Raw genomic sequence first — 20,782 nt, 5'->3', positions numbered from 1 at the left:
ATTGCAGCCTTTTTGTCAGAGAAAGGAATTGTAGAACTCAGAAAATCTAACAAAATTCTTTCCTACAGATGGCGCCAACTGATGAACACAAGGAAATTAGTAGGCTGAATGTCTCGGGCATTGATGATCTCAATGTTACTCGGAATGTCCTGAAAAGATAAACACAAAATCAGAAGAGACTGGGGAGGACTGGTCAAGAATCCTCCGATGGTAAAGTCAGTATTTTTGAAATTCCAATTTGTGTGGAAGTGTCTCAATGCCTTACCTTCCTGTAGAAGAGCCCTTATATAGTGCTTGTTTGAGGCGGTTACTTCTCCTACCGTTGTGGAGTTCGGAGGATTCGGAGGTAACTTCCATAACCACCATGGAAGTTACATTATTTGGGGTCTGTTTTCCACAACCGTTTGTTGGGGGAATAGTTTGTAGCTTGATAGGAAAACATAAGTAGTTTCAACATGTTCAGGACGTAAGGCGCTCGTCCAACTGACTTGACGGACGGATGAGCTAACCTTGGATGAATATGCTGTATGCCATCCAACATTTCATTAGGACGAGCCATATGGACGAGTTTAGGAGTTGGTATATTTTATAACACCATCAGCTATTAAGGCCAAGTACAACCCATCATCAGTCGCTAGGTGCTCGTTTGTCACCCTGGGACACATGAAGAGTAGATGTAGGTTGAAATCCCTTAAAGGTCGTCTGACGTATGGGGTCCTAAAGAGTCTTTGTCTACCTGACGACTCCTATACTCTTGACTAACCTGTCAGGACTTGGTGATGCATTAGCCAAATTTCGTAGTGGTTAAAATATTCCCCATTATAGAGTACAGTTTAGGGTAGTAAAGTGCAATTTTTCTTTTGTTTTTTAAGGAATTGAGAAGAGGGCAATTATATCTTTTTACGTGATGTTATGCTTTTTCATTCAAGTTAAAGGCAAACTTAACGTTAGGATACAATGTGTAATAAGAGTTATAGTTTAGGGTGCAAAACGTGTATTTGAAAAGTTCAGAATATAAATTGTAATCTCGGGTATAGTTTGAATGGTAAAGCCTAATTTTTCATACAAAATAAGTAAAAATAAAAACTGTTGCAAGTAGGTCAAATTTCAGTTTTCCCGTTGAGCCGAATCAGCCCTAAAATGGTCTAACTTTAAGTACTTTAGTACACTACACGTCTTCTCAAAATTGCCAACGTTGCCATCCAAAAACCCTAATTTTTTTTACAACGGCAATGAAATGAACCACACCACAAGTCACTCCTTAACGTCCTCCTCCACATCGAAACCCTAATTCTCCTCCAACAAAACCCTAATTCACCTTTAAAAAAAAAAACCCAATGCTCCTCCATTAGCGTTTTTCAATTTTCTTTCTCTTCTTCGCAAACCATGTCGCTCCCCGGCGCCGATCGCCGAGAAGTTCAAGGTCCGTCGCCGGTATCGGGAGGCGGAAATGGCGTTGCAGTGGCTTCCGACTTGAACCGCTTGGCGATTGTGGCGTCGAACCAGAGCACAAGCCAGAGGCTGAGGTTGAATCCGAACAAGGACCACAAGCCCGATAGCTACGAGGACTTGCAATTGGATTTCAGTCCCTCGATCTTCAGCTCGTTGGAGCGGTACTTGCCTCCTACGATGCTAGCCTTGCCTCGAGACGATAAGGTCAAGTTCATGAAGGACATTCTGCTCAAGTACTTGCCTCATGGAGAGCGAAACAGAGTATGTTTATGTGTTTACGTTTTTTCTTTCTCTTTCTTCTTGTATTTCTCTGTGGTTTGTATGGAAGAGAAAGGAAATTTCAGTTTACTCTAATCTAGGGTTTTGTAACGGGCAAGTGTTTTGTACGTGAAATGACTGAAATGCCCTTACGTTCTTCAATTGGTGATTACTGAGTGAGAAATGTTACACTGGTTTGTGAGTGAGCTGTGGCATTTTTTGCATTATAATCTTTTGAGAGAAGTTTACAATTGGGATAGATATATGAATGTTCAATGCTCGGTTATGATTGATGATGATGCATCACTTGAATTTTAAAGTGGTTGTAATGAATCTGGGAAGTTTGAGTTGAGCTAATTTTAGTATATCTGTTTCATGGTATTGAGAAAATTCAGTTGGGTTTTTTTTATTTTTTATTTTATATAAATTTCTAATCAAGCAAAAAGGAAAAAAGATTGGATCTTTGTGTGTGTGTGTGGGGGGGAAGAGGTTGTTGTAATTACCTGGTGCGTGTGAGAAGTGGGAACTACACACATTCGAGGGAATAATTAGTTGGTCAAAAAGCTCTCAACATTCACATTAGAAAATAGGAAAAAGTGTTTTTTTATTATTATATATTTTTAAATAAAGTCATTCTTGCTAATGGATCTTTGGGCAGTAGTAGATAGACTGCCATGCAGTATTTAATTGGTGCTGCTGTTTATTTAGGAAAAAAGTTTACTTCCCAAATTGGTTTGAAGGAATTTTCCTCCAACCAACTATGTGGTGATTCATAAAACTATTCATGTGTGTTTTTAGTCACATGACCTATTTATCCAGTCATGTGACTTGTTTGACATGTGGACGGTTTAATGATTTGCCACATACTGGGTTGGGGGAGATTCCTCCAAACTGGTTTGATGGAAAACTGTCCTTTCATCTATATCAATGAGGTCATGGTGACATATATCAGTTTTAGATAAATGCAAATCTTAGTAAAATAATTCCATGCTATTTTTCCTTGGGAATGAAAATTTATGCTTTGGATTCAGGCTTTTAAAAATTTCTCTTGGTGAAGTGCAAAAAATTTGTAAAGCAACTTTCACATTGTATACTGGACATTGAAAGCATTGTAATTCATATGATTTGTGCATTTACTTAATTTTTGATTAACTCATTTCCTGAGACTTATTCCCCCTTCCCAAAAAAAGAGGACAAAATCTTTACTTGAATAGATCACCTTAATCATTAGAAAAAGCTTTATGATGGTTTTTCTTTTGCCATGATCAGGTTCAGAAACATAGGGAATACAGGCAGAAGATAATTTCAAATTATCAGGTATCAAGCATAATTCTTATTTACGTATTTGTTTATTTGTTTTGTGACTTAATGGTTTCTCTCAATTGGTTGGTCTAGTTTTAAGAATAATTGGGAGTGTGAGGTTTATGATTTTTTTTTTTCTATATTGAAATTTTGTGCTACAGAATATATGTATGAGTGTTTGACAATGATCACTTGTTATAGTTTCCTAATAAATACTTTCTTTTGAATAGAAAAACCAATTATATTCTTTAGCATTTATACATATTGGGTTATTGCTCTCATGGGTGTATATGGCTTTCCAAAGAATGAATGTTGGATTTTTTATCTTTAAATTTGCTGAAGTAACATGACAATTTGGTGCAAAATCTTCCTTGCTCTCCAATTATTGTCCTTTTGAAGGAATGGAGACTTACTGTTGCTAACTGTACTTATGCAGCCTTTACATAGAGAGATATACACAATGCACCCTCAAACGTTCTTTGTTCCATCATTTCTGAAAGCAATCAATGATAATTCAGAGGAAAGCTTTAGAAGTATAATGTCTGAACCCTCACCCGGGGTGTTTACATTTGAAATGATTCAGCCACGCTTCTGTGAATTATTGTTATCTGAGGTATTTTCTATCATTTTCTTGGTCATCTGTTGTGGTTTATCTAACCTATCCTAATTTATATATATATTTTTAAATTTTTTTTTTTAAAACTCTTTAGTGTTGTGTTTTGATTACCTAGGTGGAGAATTTTGAAAAGTGGGTTAATGAAGCAAAATTCCGAATCATGCGACCAAATACGATGAATAAGTATGGTGCTGTTCTAGATGATTTTGGTCTTGAAACCATGCTGGACAAGCTTATGGAGGGGTATATTCGTCCTATATCTAAAGGTGATGAATGCTTGCTCATGGTGAAGATGCCAATTTCATTAATTCACTGGATGACCAGTAAGCTGTGGCTAACTTTTTATTTATTTATTATACTTGATGAATGCAGTGTTCTTTCAAGAAGTTGGTGGATCAACTTTGGATTCTCATCATGGATTTGTTGTTGAATATGGTAAAGATAGGGATGTTGACTTGGGTAGGTGCTATGCTGATGCATTTCTTTGACATTAATGCTTCTGCAGATGTATATTTATGTTACCGGTTTTTATACCCTCAAGTAATATGTGTAATAGCTTATAGGACCATAATACTAGAGGTCTTTAAGCATAGCTTCAGCAAGGATATGCTAGTGTCATACAGCTTTCTTTAATGTTTAATAATGAGATTTCAAACTCTGCGCTGATGTTGGTTGTGCACGAATCATCCTTGTAAAGAATTTCAACATCCTTTTAAAATGTCAATTGAACAATGCTAGAATAGTATATATCCAATAGCATTGAAGCACTTCTTTTCCTTGATTTCATTTTTTGTTGAAACAAATGGAATCTAAATATAAATAATGTCACATTTGTAGGCTTTCATGTTGATGACTCAGAAGTAACTTTGAATGTGTGCTTGGGAAAGCAATTTTCTGGGGGAGAATTGTTTTTTCGGGGCACCCGATGTGATAAGCATGTAAACACAGGAAGTCAATCAGAGGTATGTTAGTCTTTAAGATGTATTAATATCAACTGAATTTCTTGTAAGGCAGAGCTAACTCCCTAGTTTGTTAATTTATCAATTTTAGGGCAAAAGCTTCTCTCTCCCTCTGTTATAACCATGAATCTTATTATTAAGATACATATTGGTTTTGGGTCATATAAACAGTGTGCCAATAGTCAACATCCCAACAATATTCTTTTCAAGTTATTTTTTTGTAAATATGTTGTTTTTAGCTGTAGATTTTCTTTGTCACTTGTTTTCTAATGTATAATTTACTGAAATCCTTGAATTCTGGTGTGGATAATGAATGAAGTTATTGGCACATGTTTAGCAGGTGCTACGACATTAAATGGGAATGAAATTGTTGATTTTTTTTTTTTAATATTTAAATGTATCAGCCACTCAGCCAAATTGAAGAAATAGGCAACTACCTTGCGGTTGTACTAACTCTGATGCTATTTATTTATAAATGTTGGTTTTTACTAAAATCCTTGAATTCTAGTCTGGATGATGTATAGTTTTTGGCACATGTTGATAGCAGGTGCTTCAATGTTGAATGGAAATGAGATTGTTGATTGCTTTGTGGTTTTGTATCATCCACTCAGCCAAATTCAAGAAATAGGCAGCTATCTTACCCTGCGTCAATTCTAACTCAGATGCCTTTGTTTATAAATGTTGGTTATATTCATATGTTATTTCTATCTAATGCCTCAATATGTTAATGCAATTCTAGATTATATAGAAGTAAAAATAAAATAAAAGTGCTTTAAAGCAATTAAACCCTTTTGTTGTAATCAAGAACAGAATGGAAAGGGAAGAAAGTAAGGGATAATGTACCTTTTCTTGTTAGTTTTTTTTTTTTTCCCTGGTTCCCTAGTAATCATGAGTAGAGTCCAGTCAATTTTAATAAGTGTGGTTGTTCGGTTTCCAAGTTTGTGGTGTCATGATTTTCAAGGTGAACCCATTTCTATGGATGGAGTTATACACCACCTTTTCAGGTAGTTGGTGCAAGACATCTTAGAGCTCTCATACTTAGGGCATGTTCAGTATGCAGTAATAGATCCCATAATGGAATGGATATGTGTAATAACTATTCGGTTATTTGGTTGCATCTTTATTGAAGTGAATAATTATTCTTTGTAATAGCTATTCTTTAAATTGAGGTATAGCTATTCCTCTCTTAAAGGGCTGTAATAGCCATTCCTTAGTAGGTATAACAACTTTTGAAATTAGTATATTTCCAAAAATACAAACTTTCCATATGTAACAACTAATTTTAAAACCAAATGCATGAATAGGAATAGTTATTCGATTACAACATCTATTTTTTCCATTAATAAAGATTACTATTCCTATTGTAATTTTCATTTAGTGTACCAAACTTGCTCTTAATTGATGGAAGATAGCCCTGTCATTTGTCAAGTTTGAAAAAAGGATACCTTTAATAAGCTTAGAGTTGCTAGCAATATAATCTGATATAAGAATATAATATAATGGTTTTGGGGGTGAAAACAATGGTTGTTTAATGCATAAAGAGATGATAAAAAGAAGGGGAAGGGGAGAGAGTTAAGGGAATTGAAAGAACAAGGCGAGTCTTCTTAATTGGGGTCTTGTGTATCTTATGAAAAGGGAAGCACTATTGGAGCCATGTTATTGAGGTAAAATACGGGGAAGAGTGAATCTCAAATATCGTAAAGTGGCTCATTCTTTGAAGAAGTATTTGGGAAGGTTAAAAGAGTTTTTCAGGCTGTGTGCTTTAGATGTTTGGGATTCACTGGGACATGCTGGAGTCTGTTGCATTTATTGTTCTGTTGGAGAAATTGGTTCAGGAAACATGGCTCGGATGTTTGGAACTTTGTGCTGAGTTATCTGATGTTGGATTGTTTGGAATGAACATTGGTCCTAGTTTTAGGGTTCAATTCAATGTTCATTCATTTTTGAGTTCCTAGTTTCTCTTAGACCTTCTACTTGATGTTTATGTATTTTTTTGATCCTTTGTGCATCATGAACAAAGTTTTTTCCTCTATTAATAAAATTGCATTAACAAAAAAAAGTTTTTTTTAGTTGATGTTAAAAAGGTGCATTTTTGGCATGGTATGGTGTGTGGATACCATCCCTAAAGAATTATTTACTGATTTATTTGTGACTCATGTGGATCAAGATGCCTTTGTACATTCTTGTTTGGATTTTGCAGAGATGGGGTATTATTGGAATCTTAGATTTTGTACTGCCTGTCATGATTGGTCACTCAAGTTGGTTGATTTTTTTTTTTTTTTTTTTTTGGGGGGGGGGGGGGGGGTGTTGGTTCTGTTGATCACTTGTTACTTCATTGCATGGTTTCTAGTGACCTTTGGACTTTGGTCTTTTGTTTTTGTAATATATAGGTTTAATGGGTGCTGCCAAGGATGGTTGTTGGTGTGTTTCTTTATTTTTTGTTGGCAAGGAATGTTTGGAAGACCTAAAAAACAGTACAATTTGGAGTGCAGCCCCTTTGCCTTATTATTAATGGTTTAGGTTTAGAAATGCATTTACCTTTAATGGCATTGAGTTATCTACTCTTTCGTTGATTTTTATGTTTTTGTTTTTTGCATAAATTGTAGAGTGGTCTAATGAGCTTGGCAATGTAGAGTGTCCGTGTTTTTTTGTAGGTTTCTTGGTAAAATTCAATTTTAATACTTATGGGGATTCCATTATGTGAAACCTGTATACTTATTAGGTTCATCCTCTTATCAATAAAATTTCAAAAAGTGTTCCTCTCTTTCTGATGTTTTCTCTTAGAATAGCCTCTTGATTTATTTTTCTTTGTTGTTTGTTATGTTATCCTGTGTTCATCATCATGCACAACTTGTATTTTTCCTTTCTCTTTTCATAATAATATTACTCTGATTATCTATAAAAAAAAAATTAAATCAATAAAATTTCAAAAAGTGTACGTGACACTTCAGTTCAAGCAGCTGCAATTTCCTTCTAAATTTTTTCCCTGAAAAATGAAGAGCACTGTCAGTAAGTAGGAGATAGAATTATCCATGGCAATAGAACTTGGCAGGTCCACAAGCTTCTCCTTGTGCTTGTTGCAGTGCCTTTGGATGGGAGGAATGGCTACATTTTTAATGGGGTTGAATGTTCTAATTCTCAATCTTAAAGCAGCTTTTCTTTGCACTTTGGATGCTTTGATAACTTAACTCTCTTGATTGATTCTTTATTTTAGTTTTCCTTGTTTTCTTTTTTCTAATACAGTTCTCTTGGGTATGCTTCGTGTACTTGCGCATCAACCCCATTGGCCTTTTCTCTTCTGTATTAGATAGTGTCAAAAGATATCTTCTAGAAGTTAGAATCCTCGTCTTGCAAAATTATAAAAATGCCTTCTACTAAAGTATGTTTATCTTCTCAAAATTGTGGCAGTTAACGATCAAGCTGATTTTATTGCACACACTTAACTGCTGCTGTATCATGTTGCTGCCTCAGAATTTTTATCAGCCATTTAAAAAGCTAGGAAGCACAGACGCTTCATTTGGGTGGCAAACCCGTGCTTCCTAGGTAAGGGCTAATAACGGCTAATTTTTCAAAAAATGCCGTGTCGCTATGTCGTACCCGTATCCATACCTGTTTCCATTCTGGTGCTTCTTAGTTAAAAAGCCCCTAGTCCTTGAGCCTGCCTCAACCCTTTTAAAAAAAACCCAGCCAGGCCTTTCAGCCTGCCCAACCCCACCCAAGCCCAATTCCCTCATAAACCCAACCTGGTCAGCCCTCATCAAACCCCAAACAGGATCCAAGCCTAGCTTAGCTTAGCTCATTGCCAGTCCACTTCATAACCTCATTACATTGGCAGTCCCAGACCTGCAATCCATCTAGTGTTGCCATAAACTACACTTGAGGGGGTTGAGTTTCTCCCACCTATGAGAGTTGTTGCAGACACTAGATATGCCTGTTGACTGATTGTTGCTGATGGATTCTGTTGGACCGGATTGATCATAACTAATGCTAATCGATGCTGGTGGATGCTGAGACTTTTTTAGGATTTAATTTTATTCACTTTTATTTTGTATTTAATTTAAGTGATAATGGTTATATCCTTTCCTTACTTGGTTATGAAGCTATTTTGTTTCCTTTTAAAGGCCCTAGAATTCACTATAAATACCACAAAAAAAAAATTATGGTCAATCTAGTATTGCAAAGAAATCCAAGAATTTATGGGGGCACTAGCATGAGTAAAAAAGGTTGAAAAGATTGTAGATGGTTGGTCATGGATTAATACATTTTGGCTGGAATTTTTCTTCCAGCACAGTGCTGATGTTTGGATTTGATGTTTGGATTTCAATCCTTCTCTTCATGTTTTGCACTGACTCTGGACAATTCTAGGTTCCAACTCCCATGTTCTTCCTTCTGTTTATTTTTTTTTCCTTTGACCATTTGGTGTTGACTCATAGGTTCTACCCTTTTTGTTTTTATTTTTTTTCCTGCATTAATTTTTTGTTCATTGTTCTGCACCAATGATTCTCAAGGACCTGGAACAATATTTGAACTAAATTGCATTTCAATGTAAACGTGAACAGAATGAATTAATCTAAATTTTTTGACATTTAAACTTTATTCATCTTTTAAGATTTTTTCAATGATTGGGATTTTTCCTGAGATCCTAAATTTTGCAAATCCAACTTGGAGTGTTGGATGTTGAACTTTGTTTTCAAAAGCAGCTTTTAGGTGCAGTCACAAAGGTATAAGATAAACATGTAGTCTGCAATGTCCAAAAGGTTTGCATGTCTTTTCTTATTTCTATTAATGCATCAGTCTTAAGTCCTACCAAGGATGAACATGCAGCACTAGTCTCAATTTGCTCTCCGTCTTGTGGAGATCTATGGGGTATCCCTTTCAATAATGCCTTGGGTTCTGAAAATCTTTAGCATACTTGGCTATGATGTTCTTGTTCCAGTCTTGTACCTTTTATGTGGTCCAGGTTTCTCTTTGTTTTTCATTCTTTGAAACAAACTTTGGATAATAGATGATAAGTATTATATGAACAATTTAAATAACATAACATATTTTGACTTGGTACTCATCACTAAGAATTAGATATTGTAGCTTATGAAACATACAAATCGAGGCTTTGAAGAGAAGACAACTATGAAAGGAGTTGGAAACTTCTCACGAATCTCATGATGATGATAGAACTATTGTCAATTGTCATTACTAGCATCAAAATTAAATAAACCAACATAGCAGCATCACTTAGAATGGTCTTCTATGCTAAAAGGGATGATATCATCGTTGCACTTTTTTGGCATTTGTAACATAACCTCCATGTTGTTCTGCACCATGTGGTCTCCTGGTGTAAACACACCTTAAACTCAGTTTGCAATGTCCTGGCAAAATATATTGGCAACAATAATTGGCCTGTTTGGAAGTTTAGAGAGGGAGGAGAGTAGAGGGGAATGATTATCCTCCACTTTGTTTGGATGTTTTTAAAATTAGTAAGGGGGAAGGGAGTGATTAACCCTTCCTCTTGTTTGGATGTTTTAAAAATTAGGAGGGAGAGGAGAGGAAATGATTTAAATAGACAAATTTACCCCTATTTGAAAATAGACTTGTAACATTGGTCTATGATTAATTTGTTAAATTAAATAATTATTTAATCAACATTCTTATTCCATCAAATACCACTAATAAATTAATAAAAATACTATTAAATATAATAAAATAATTTTTATTACCTCAATAAAAATTATAATAAAAAATCAAAAACCTCCTCCAATTTCCTCAACTTTCCTGAGAAACAAACAATTCCCACAGTTTCTCATTCCCCAAACACCCATGGCAGCAGCCACCTTCAACCCCAAAACCCAAACCTACACATCCCCAAGACCACCGATTCACCTCCCCACCAATCCCAGCCTCTCTCTCACCTCTTTCCTCTTCCAAAACTCTTCTTCTTCCCCCACACGGCCTCGCTCTCATCGACGCCAATTTCGGCGAAACCCTAACCTTCTGCCAACTCAAGCTCCAGGTCTCCAAGCTCGCCCACTCTCTACTCCATCTCAACGTTCACACAAACGACGTCGTCCTCATCGCATTGAAAACGACGCCGTTTTGGTGATTACCAACGCTAACAGCGAGTGGTCCGAGACGATTCAAAACCTGATTAGTCCGACGAGTCAGAAGCCACCAATCTCGCTCTCGCCAACTTCGTCTTCTTCGTCCTCGTTTTTATCGTTGATCGCTTCGACGAGTTCAGCTTGCTCAAAATTGTGTATAATCGATGCTACGCCCAACATTTCAGAGGGCAAAAGCCAAGTCGCGTTGGAGATCCTCACGCGCTTGGCTCGGTTCTCAAATCCCACAGGGAATTCGGAGGAGAGGCTGATGAGTTACTGGGTGTCCGCTTTGAAATCCATAAATGTTAGTTTATGGATTTGGGTATTATATCTTTGGATCTATGCAATTGGAGACTTGGTGTAGTATTCGGTTTTGGGTTTCTCTATTTTGTTTGGTTGCTGAGAAAATATTGGATAGAAACTGTAAAGATACTAAATTTAGTAGAAATTGTGTTTGGTTTGTAAGAAAGCACTGGGAAGATTTGTCATTTGTAGTGTTAAATTTTCTCAGGAAATAAACAAAGATTATTTATATAATCAGTTTGTAATTTTGTTAATTTAGAAATGGTAAATTAGGAAATTCATTTGGTTAATAATTTATCTATTCTACTCTCCCTCCAAATCTCTCTAATTTGAGGGAATTAAAAATGAGGGGTTAGAGGTAGTTGAAACCCCTCCAAACCCTTCCCCCTTATTTCTTAAAAAACTTCCAAACAAGATAATTGAATTACTCTCTCTCCCTCTACTCTACCCCCTCTCCTTTTTTAAACATCCAAACTGACCATAAATTCCTGGGAAGAGTTTTAGGTAAACAAGAAACTTCAATGTAGCAATAGGGAATTTGTCTTCTAGTAAACATTACTATCTGTTTGTATCGCATTGAATGCTTGTACCTTTTCATCAGCTATCATGGCATCTCATATTTAAGACATTGATAATCTTATACTTTTTATCTAGTGAATTTCTTTCATGTAGACTTTATTGTGTGATAAAAAATTCTATATACGATTGCTTGTACAGTTTTCTGATGGAGTATGTTATTCAAAAGCAGGAGATCTTCGATTATTCCCATGTCCCGGGGCGAGCTGTGCTTCATCGTGGTCGCCACCGCCATGGTGCTAGAGCCACAACATCTGGTCATCGTATCAACCTACTTCTGTGGTGCAGAAGGTTCTTTCTACTCTTTCTACATTTATAACCAGCTGTGCTCTTTTATGAAGTTCTTGTCAGTTCTAACTTCAGACTTATAGAAAAGTGAATCTACCTTCGAATCATGTGTGTAGTGATCAATTGATCTTGATTAAAATATATTAGCATTTGAACAACGATTTTATTACTTTGTTTGTTTGTTTGTTTTTTTTTTTTTTGGTTACTTTGTTACATGATCATTTAGTGTTTTCTGAACTTTCTGTTCTCATTTGTGACTTGTGCTGAGCCAGGAACACAGGCTGCGAGTGATCAATTGATCTTGATTAAGATATATTAGCATTTGAACACCAATTTTATTACTTTTGTTCTTTTTTTTTTCTTTTTCTTTTTTTTTGGTTACTTTGTTACATGATCATTTAGTGTTTTCTGAACTTTCTGTTCTCATTTGTGACTTGTGCTGAGCCAGGAACACAGGCTGCGATTGGTAATTCTATTGTATTTACATTTTGATTTTTGGCATAATGAATTTTGCTTAAAAATAGGTATTATGCTCAAACTTTTACTAAACCTTAACTATGCTGGATGAAATTGTGTTTGGTTTAGAATTCACTTTTCCCATTAAATAATAATTTATTATTAGAATATTCCCCCAACATTTGACAACAATATTTCCTCAATATTATTATTATTTTTGTAAGTTATTTTCCCAATACTATTTTTTTTTAAATTTCAAGTTCTATGCAAAAAATTTGCATCACTAACAACCCAAATTTCCAAAGGCCACCACCACTAGTGACCACGGCTGAAACCCATACATCCACCACCCAAATTTCCATACCAAAAAAAAAAAAATCTAGAAAACTCATAAGACCACCCCCACCAGCAACCACGGCCAAAACCCTCAAATCCCCAACCCTAAAAAAATTCACCACTAATGACCAACCTAAACCCGTCCACCACCCAAACTGCGAAACAAGATTCATGAGAACCCATAAGACCACATGGCTAAAACCCAAAATCCACCACCCAAACTAGCAAACAAAATTCATGCAAACTCATAAATCCAAAACCCTTAAAATACCAATGACAACAGCTGAAACCTAGGAAGTACACAAACACTATGTTTGGGATGTTGTACCTGTGTCGGAAATGAGACATGTTCGGGACACTTTTATGCACCTGTGTCCCTGCCATTTCTTTTTTTTTTTGAAAAATTGTGGGACACAGGTGGGACACTTATCTTTTATTTATTTTTAGTTTCAATCTTGAACACCTGTAGGAGACATGTTAGACATGAAGGGGATTCTTAGAGACATTTTAAATTGTAGGAAAGGAGTTCATTTTCAGGATTCTTCTCTCTCTCTCTCTCTCTCTCTCTCTCTCTCTAAGTTCCTTATCCCAATTTTGGGAACTTTACCTAAAGGAGTGATCCTTCACCAGATAAGGCATCTGGTCTTCTCAGCATAACATGAAATATTAAAAATTTAATTTTGCACCAACTTATAAGAAAAAAATTTCACCAAATATGATTTGATGTGTATATAATGAGCTCAAGCTTTCATGGGTGGGACAGTGCTCATGTACAGTACCATTTTTCTATTAACTACATTCCTTTCTTGTAAACCTTTTTTTTTTTTTTTTGGGGGGGGGGAGGGGGATAAAGTTGATGGATTGCACATGCAAGTTTATTTGGTTAAAGGAATATGGATGTACTTTAGAGTTTAGAGTTCATGGCTGGGACAGTGCTCATGTACAGTACCATTTTTCTATTAACTACATTCCTTTCCTTTTTTTTTTTTTTTGGTGGGGGCGGGGGTGGGGGTGGGGGAGATTTGGATAGCTAACATGCAATTGACAAATATTATAAATTGATGGATTGCACATGCAAGTTTATATTTGGTTAAAGGAATATGGATGTACTTTGGAGTTCATACGCGGTTGTCTCATTTATTTTGACTTTTGAGCTTCTTATTTCCTTTAGTGAGATGAAATTGTTATACAGTTGAACTATTTCCTGAAAATGACTTGAAAGTGTGACGCAGGACAACCAGAACAAAATTGAAACAATGGTAAAATAAAAGATATGACCTAGGAGTCAGCACCTAGGTCTTGCTTGGAGTCAGTACCAAGCGGGGGAACCACTAGGAGTTAGCACCTAAGGTAGACTTGGAATCAGCACCAGACCAAAGAAAGACCAAACAGCCATTGTTTTCATTCATCAAAATATCAATTAACTCCACAAAGGGTACAATAGGTTGCTTATAAAGGATTACTAAATCCTAGTTCTAATTGGCTAGGAAACTCTAATTGCCTTATTACAAAAATACCCTTACTTCTAAATTAAAATACTAGTAACCTAATAAACTAATAGGACCTAAAACATAAAAATACAATTGACTTGCAAACATATTAAATAATAATTTTCTTGCATCTCCCGCATCATTCTTCTCTGGTTGGAGAAAACTCGACCTCGAGTTTTAAAGCATTGAAGGAATAGGATGCTGTCAAATAACACTTGCTTCAAGTCTGAAATCACCTTAGGGAGCACAGGGAAAAGAAAAACCTTGAATTCCACCACATCAAACTCATTTGGAATAACAAAATCAATGTGTGGAATCAATATAATCTCTTCTTGAACCTTATGAAGCATAGGAAGCATTGTGGTTTTAACCTCTTCGACTTCACCAAGATGTAGATCTTCAAAGACTGTGGAGGGTTGATTAGAAGCACATTCAACAATTTCAACTTTCACATCATGTGCACCCTCTAACATAATACTCTCTTTAGGCACCATCTTTTCACCTTGTTGCTCTTCAATAGATTCATTTCCTTGCACGCATGTTAAAGCAACACTTGTCAAGGCATGTACATCTGTGTCAACATTAGGCTTTGGTGTTGCTAGAGGATTCTCCACGACTAAGATATCACCATCAATGTTGTCTTCTATAGGGGTAGCAATAAGTTCATTGTGATCAATTATCCTTGGTTTCCCAATTGAATCGGGTTGAGTCTTCCTTTGCTTCATCTGAGCAATCTTGTCTTGAATATCGTTCATGAGCTTTACAGTTAATTCCGTTACTTTCTTGGTAGATAATTCTTTGGTAGATTGTTCAAAAGTGCGCTGAGGACATGAAATGGGATGAGGATGAGAATTCATCGTATTTGCTTCAACTTGAAAAGCACCACACTGAGAGTGGAGTAGATACTTAGCTTGATAATATGGTGATAAATACTCATCACAAAGCTTTTCTTTCATATCTTCTCACACACTAATGGCAGGTTCATAATCCATATAGTGGAAATATTCAAGATTCTCCCAAAACCTTTGTGCTTTACCTATTAACTTCAATTTGGCATACCTAACCTTTTTGTTATATGCAAAATTTGCTTGCTCAAAGAATTGCTCCATCCCATTCATCTAGTTGATAAAATCTCGTGGATAAGTTTCATAACCATCAAAATACGGTGCTTCTAATACTACCATGATTCTCTAAAATAGTGCTTCAACAAATAGCTGCTGTGATTCTCCTTGTCAGTGGCCAACTAACTGCACTACAATCACGGGCTTGGCTCCTCCAGTGAGTGGGTTTGTTTGCACAAACGGTCTGTAGATAACAACTTAAGGGCCCATACGTGCAATGGGCTGGCAGCAACAACACTTCCTCTTCTTTTCCTTTTTTTTTTGGGTGCAAAATAATAAAATGCACTGCTGCGTTAAGAACTACAGACACGGACTTAAGAAACTCAAATGAAGGACTTTAAAAGAAACTCAAGAACAAACTTGAAAAGAAAACCATAGAAACTAAAAGAGACGAGATAATCGGCTCGGCGATGGACAGTGGTGCTAGTGGTTGACGACTGTGGCAGCACAAGACAGGGAAGACTGCAGTGGAATGGCAGCTGCCTGTCTCGGGTCTTGCATCGGCGGTGGCTGACGTCCTCAGCGGAGGTGGTCAGGGGCGAAGATGGTGTCGGCAGTGGTGGCTGATGGGTCTGCAGCTGGTGGCTGATGGGCGGCGGCGGCTGAGGGTTGATTTGTGGGTCTTGGCTGGTGGCTAATGGCTTGCGTGGGTTCTTTTTTTTATTTTTTTGTGGTTTGTGGGTTGTGGTGGCTGGCTTTTCTGGCAGCTGGTGTGGTGCTTCAACGGTGGCCAAGATAGACAGATGGGGTTTGTCGGTTGTTGGGTCAAAGGGCTTTGGTTGACGGGTAACCTTCTGGTGGCTTGATACATGTGGGTATTGAGATGGTTTTTTGATGTGGTTTGGCAGAGATGTTGTGAAGGGATTTTGAAGGTGGTGTGGTGGCTGGATTTCTGGTGGTGGAAAATATATAGTGAAAGGTTTTTTTTTATTTTTTTGGATTGACTTGCAATGATGCTTCAAATGGATCGGTGTTTGCTCTGATATCAAAATTGACGTAGAACAACCAGAACAAAATTGAAACAATGGTAAAATAAAAGATATGACCTAGGAGCCAGCACCTAGGCCTTGCTTGGAGTTAGCACCAAGCGGGGAAACCACTAGGAGTTAGCACCTAGATTAGACTTGGAGTCAGCACCAGACCAAAGAAAGACCAAACGGCCATTGTTTTCATTCATCAAAATATCAACTAACTCCTCAAGGGGTACAATGGGTTGCTTATAAAGGATTATTGAACCTTAATTCTAATTGGCTAGGAAACCCTAATTGCCTTATTACAAAAATACCCTTACTTCTAAATTAAAATACTAATAACCCAATAAACTAATAGGACCTAAAACATAAAAATACAATTGACTTGCAAACATAAATAATATTAAATAATAATTTTTTTGCATCTCCCGCATCAAAGTGCTTTAATTTTGCATACTTTGCCCTCTCTATTAAACTGATACTTGGCCTAACTTTATTGTGTGCAGCTATTTGCATGCAAATTTCTTTAGTACACTTTTCTTTTCTGTTATGGAGTAAAAATATTAGTAGCTGCTGGAATCTTATTTCCTCTAGTTTCGTCATTCTTTTTTTATAATCTGGAGTTTGCATTATCCCTACACAGTTCGGTCTTCAGAGAGATGAAGAAGTATCAAAAAGATTTCTCTAGCTGGTGTGGGGAATGCTTTCGTGAAAAGAAAGAAAGGCAACGCTTGTCAATTGCTGCTACCAAATCGGTAAAGTACATATGATTGCATTTTCTGTTATGCATTGTGTTTGGTGAACGAGCATTGGCTAAGTTATTAGGTGAGCATACACACTCACTAGGATGCTACTAAGTTCTATGACAATTAAAATTTAGGTTAATTAGTTTGGATTGGCAAACACTCAGGTAATTTCCTATATAGGAGATTTCTTCACTGATGTTGAAAAAATCATCTATACAGTTGTCTGATCCCATTGAAACCTAAATGCAATAGAAGTCATAAGAGGAAGCCATTTTTTCCTGTCTTAGCACATGGCCTCAATATGGAGCTATACAAGTAATAAAGAACACCTAAGGGGATCCACCACCCTGACTAGAAGGTACGTGTTGAGGGAATCATACTACATCGGAGGCACATGGCTTCAGCTTTACGTCTGCTTGGGATAGGTTAAAGAAAAGCTACAATAGTGTGTCATCCTAACATTAATGGCATCATTCTCTCTCTCTCTCTCTCTCTCTCTCTCTCTTGTTTATTTATTTTATTTCATGATATGGAACCTCACCAAGGTAGAGCCCTTTGGACCCACCATTGGGAAGTAAACCGTGGATACATGACCCCACCGGCCAGAATAGTGTATCAGGTAATTCAGGGAAACTTCTAGTGGTTATTGAAGTTTGAGGACATTGAGAAGGCGTTGGTTGAGTTAAAAGATTTGTGCCAGCATGGACTTTTTTTATTGGTCTCAATGCTGGGGTTTTACGGATTGTTCCTCTCTTCCTCTCCTATAGAGTTCATTTCTTCTCTTATAATAGCCTCTTGATTTATTTTCTATTTGTTTTCTGTTCTTACTTTTCTGTGTTCATCATCATGAACACCTTTTATTTTTCCTTTCCTTTATTTCATCAATAATATTACTTTTATTACTGATCAAAAAAAAAAAAAATAAATAAAAGAGTATCGAACCCAAGATGTTTGTGTCTACTGCTCATCTCAAGCCTCCAACCAATAGGGATGGCTATTAGGATATTTTGAGAACTATTACCAATCCAGCCAAGTCTGTAACATTCAATCTTGATGCCTCTTATCCTTTAATTTCTTAAGGCTCAGTCTGGATTGTGAAAGAAGCTAGTGGAAGGAAAGTCACTGAATTGCTTCAAATCCAAGTTTATTTTCTAGACTTCATTCTTTCCGGAATCCGATTGGAGGATTATATTTACTAGAATTATTAACTAGAAATAAGAAGGCCGGCCAGCTTGTTTAAAATAAGTGTAGTGGAAATTTTAGAGATTTGTGATTCAGGCTTGGAAGGAGAGGAAAGACCAACACGGAAGTTCCCCTATGGCCCTCCCTCCCCCCTTCCTCCTCTGTTTTTTACTTTGAAATTTGGGAAAATTTGACAAGCAATTTTTGAGCAAAGACAGGGAAGAACCTTTATATATATAGTATAATAGAATAAATAAAGGCTTGTAACAATTGAATTGCCTGGTCATGTTTTTAAGGAGAGCTAGGGAGGGTTCAAATCCTCCCTTCCCACTTGTTGAACAATTGAATATTTAAAAAGCCTTGTGCGATTACAAACCATAAAGCTTGCCAATGTGAGCGTTCCATATGTATTTTATATGAAATACCTGGAGATGCTTGAATAAAGTATCAAATGGATATTTATTTGAGTTGATTTTTCTGCAGGAGTTGCTGAGGAAGGAAGGTGAATCCACAACATGAGCTGCTTCAATTGTAATTTTTGCTGTTGGTTGTAACATTATGTAGTTCTAATTCTAGTTTAGATACCATAGCATTAATGTGCAGTTGGGTCTGCCATTTTTTTTTTTGTAATTCATCTAAGGGGTGTTTGTACAAATTATGTGAATGAAATGAAATTTCTATGTAGGAAGCATGCAAGAAACTTTTGTAAAAATCTCAAGTGTTAATCTGAATCCCTTGAGGTCCAAATATTGTATTTAGATGAATCTAGGGTTAGGTGTTTCAAACCACAGTATCGTAGTCAATAATAATCAACTCATTATTGATTATTGTCTGTCATCTGGTGTTATATTTTAATTATTTGGATTTAACTTAAATTGATCTTTCTATCCAAGCTTCTCCACTTATTGCATTGCCCTATTGCTCCGGCGTTGCGGTCTTTTGCATTAACGGTTTTTGGATTTTTTTGGGTTATGCTAGATTAGGTAATGAAGAGGTGTTTGGGCGTTACCATAATAGGGTTGTGTGGCAAACACATTGCATTAGGGTTGTAATCGGTTGGTTTTGATCGGTGTGAAGGTTTCATGTTTCCCTGAATCGAAACCCTTGGTTTTGCCAAATTCAAAACCGATACTGACTGAGACAAAAAATGAAACCACAAGACACCAAGCCATGAAAACAATAGTCAGTGAGGTCAGTTTTTTCAGTTTCCTTATCTCATCTATTTCTAAGAAAGCAAACAAAGAAAAAGTAAAGATATTGATCCAGAGAAAAGAAACAAAGAACAAACTCAAAATATAAACCTAGCAAACTAAATCCAAGCAAAAGGAGTGGTAGCACTTATTCTGATCTCCAATGGCGTCTCATCTAAAAGATGAAGATGGTGGCTAAAGAAATAGGTTAGGGATGAGTGAAGGAGAGAGAGAGGGGAAGAGGCAGTTGAAGGGAGGATGAGTGAAGGAAAAGTGGAAAACAAATGAGGGGAAATGCTAGGGTTTTAGAAGTTTAGTTTTAATAAAACCCGAAATGATGTTGTTTTGATAATAAACTTAAAAAATGAAAAAAGCTATTTTGAAGGTTAGAACTTGGTACAAGAACTTGAAAAACATGTGCTTTAACCCCTAAGGTATCATACATTTACTAAATGTATTTTGCCTATGATTGTATATATCGGTTGGTTTCAATTTGGTTCGGTATAATTTTCACTAAAACTGAGACCGAATCGAAAAAAATTGAAAAATTAAATTCGGTTTAGGCGTTTTTGGTCGGTCCATTCTGTTTTTCACACACCCCTACATTGCATTGTATCATGTGGATTATATGGAGAGAAAGGAATCTAGGGACTTTTGAGAACGAAGTGTGATCCTTCTTGAATATTTTACTTCGATTGTCAAGGTGTTTTGTAGTACAATTGTTGTCCGCTTGTAATTCTTTAAGGGTGCTTGCATTTGAGAAATTCTTCTTTACAATAAAATTTACTTGTACTTATCAAAAAATATACTTTTCAAGCTTCTAAATAATGTAAATTCAAATGTCCGCTTTTGAACCTCACATGTAAGTTTTGGCTAGTTTTTAGTTTTGTTCCTAACTTTGATGGTCTTTTTGGTGGTCTTCATGGTCTGCAAACTGCGCAAACAAGATTATGTTGGAAGTTTTATAAAATTAGATTTCCAGTGATACCAAATATGCATCTATCAAAGGTATAGATCAAAAGTTATGGCCTTAGAAAGTTATAACCTTCGTTCTACTTTATACAAGTTTGCGCACTTGTTTATAGGTCTTCTCAAGCTTTGAATTTTGTGAACTAGATGTCACTGGAAAGCTTGCGATACCAAATTTTTGTTTGTGCTTTGGTTCGGGAGAAAAGTCTTTTGTTTTGAGAAGTTACAGGTGCAAGAATCCGTCGGTTTGCACATGTTTTGAGGTTGCGTTGTCTTTGGTATTTTTATGTTCATTTTTGGAATTTGGTTGTCTAAGGCCCTTGAAAATTAGACTCTTTGCACGAGCTTTCCAAAGATATTAAAAGCGCATAAGTTCGAAACTGTTTGACCAAGATTTGATTGAAGTTAATTCTAGGTGAAACTTTTCCATATTTAGCTAATTTTTTGGGTGAGTTTGAGGAAGTCTTCTTGT

At 36.3% G+C, this 20,782-nt stretch overlaps 1 protein-coding gene across 2 annotated transcripts; it reads left to right on the top strand.

Moving 5' to 3' along the window:
• The first annotated feature begins 1,139 nt into the window (after positions 1-1,139).
• LOC115964176 (uncharacterized PKHD-type hydroxylase At1g22950) lies at positions 1,140-18,983 on the top strand. Of its 2 annotated transcripts, none has more exons than XM_031083531.1 (9): positions 1,140-1,713; positions 2,980-3,027; positions 3,449-3,625; positions 3,744-3,894; positions 4,001-4,087; positions 4,466-4,590; positions 11,734-11,852; positions 16,867-16,978; positions 18,635-18,983. In XM_031083531.1, exons 1-9 carry the CDS (start codon positions 1,387-1,389, stop codon positions 18,668-18,670), a joined length of 1,182 nt encoding a protein of 393 aa, XP_030939391.1. In that variant the 5' UTR covers positions 1,140-1,386; the 3' UTR covers positions 18,671-18,983. The 2 variants fall into 2 exon arrangements, with proteins under 2 accessions (XP_030939391.1, XP_030939390.1); XM_031083530.1 differs by having other exon boundaries at positions 11,731-11,852.
• The last annotated feature ends 1,799 nt before the right edge of the window (positions 18,984-20,782 follow it).

Source organism: Quercus lobata, chromosome 10, assembly GCF_001633185.2.
Source record: "Quercus lobata isolate SW786 chromosome 10, ValleyOak3.0 Primary Assembly, whole genome shotgun sequence".
In the NCBI taxonomy this organism is placed as follows: Eukaryota; Viridiplantae; Streptophyta; class Magnoliopsida; order Fagales; family Fagaceae; genus Quercus; species Quercus lobata.
The sequence above is the reverse complement of the archived record's forward strand: the minus strand, read 5'-3'. Positions and strand labels throughout refer to the sequence as shown.

Excerpts from the sequence above, each read along its gene's own strand:
- LOC115964176 (XM_031083530.1), top strand. The coding sequence starts at position 1,387 with ATGTCGCTCCCCGGCGCCGATCGCCGAGAAGTTCAAGGTCCGTCGCCG. Across the intron at positions 3,895-4,000 it reads TATTCGTCCTATATCTAAAG|TGTTCTTTCAAGAAGTTGGT; the intron begins GTGATGAATGCT and ends TGATGAATGCAG. Across the intron at positions 4,591-11,730 it reads ACACAGGAAGTCAATCAGAG|CAGGAGATCTTCGATTATTC; the intron begins GTATGTTAGTCT and ends GTTATTCAAAAG.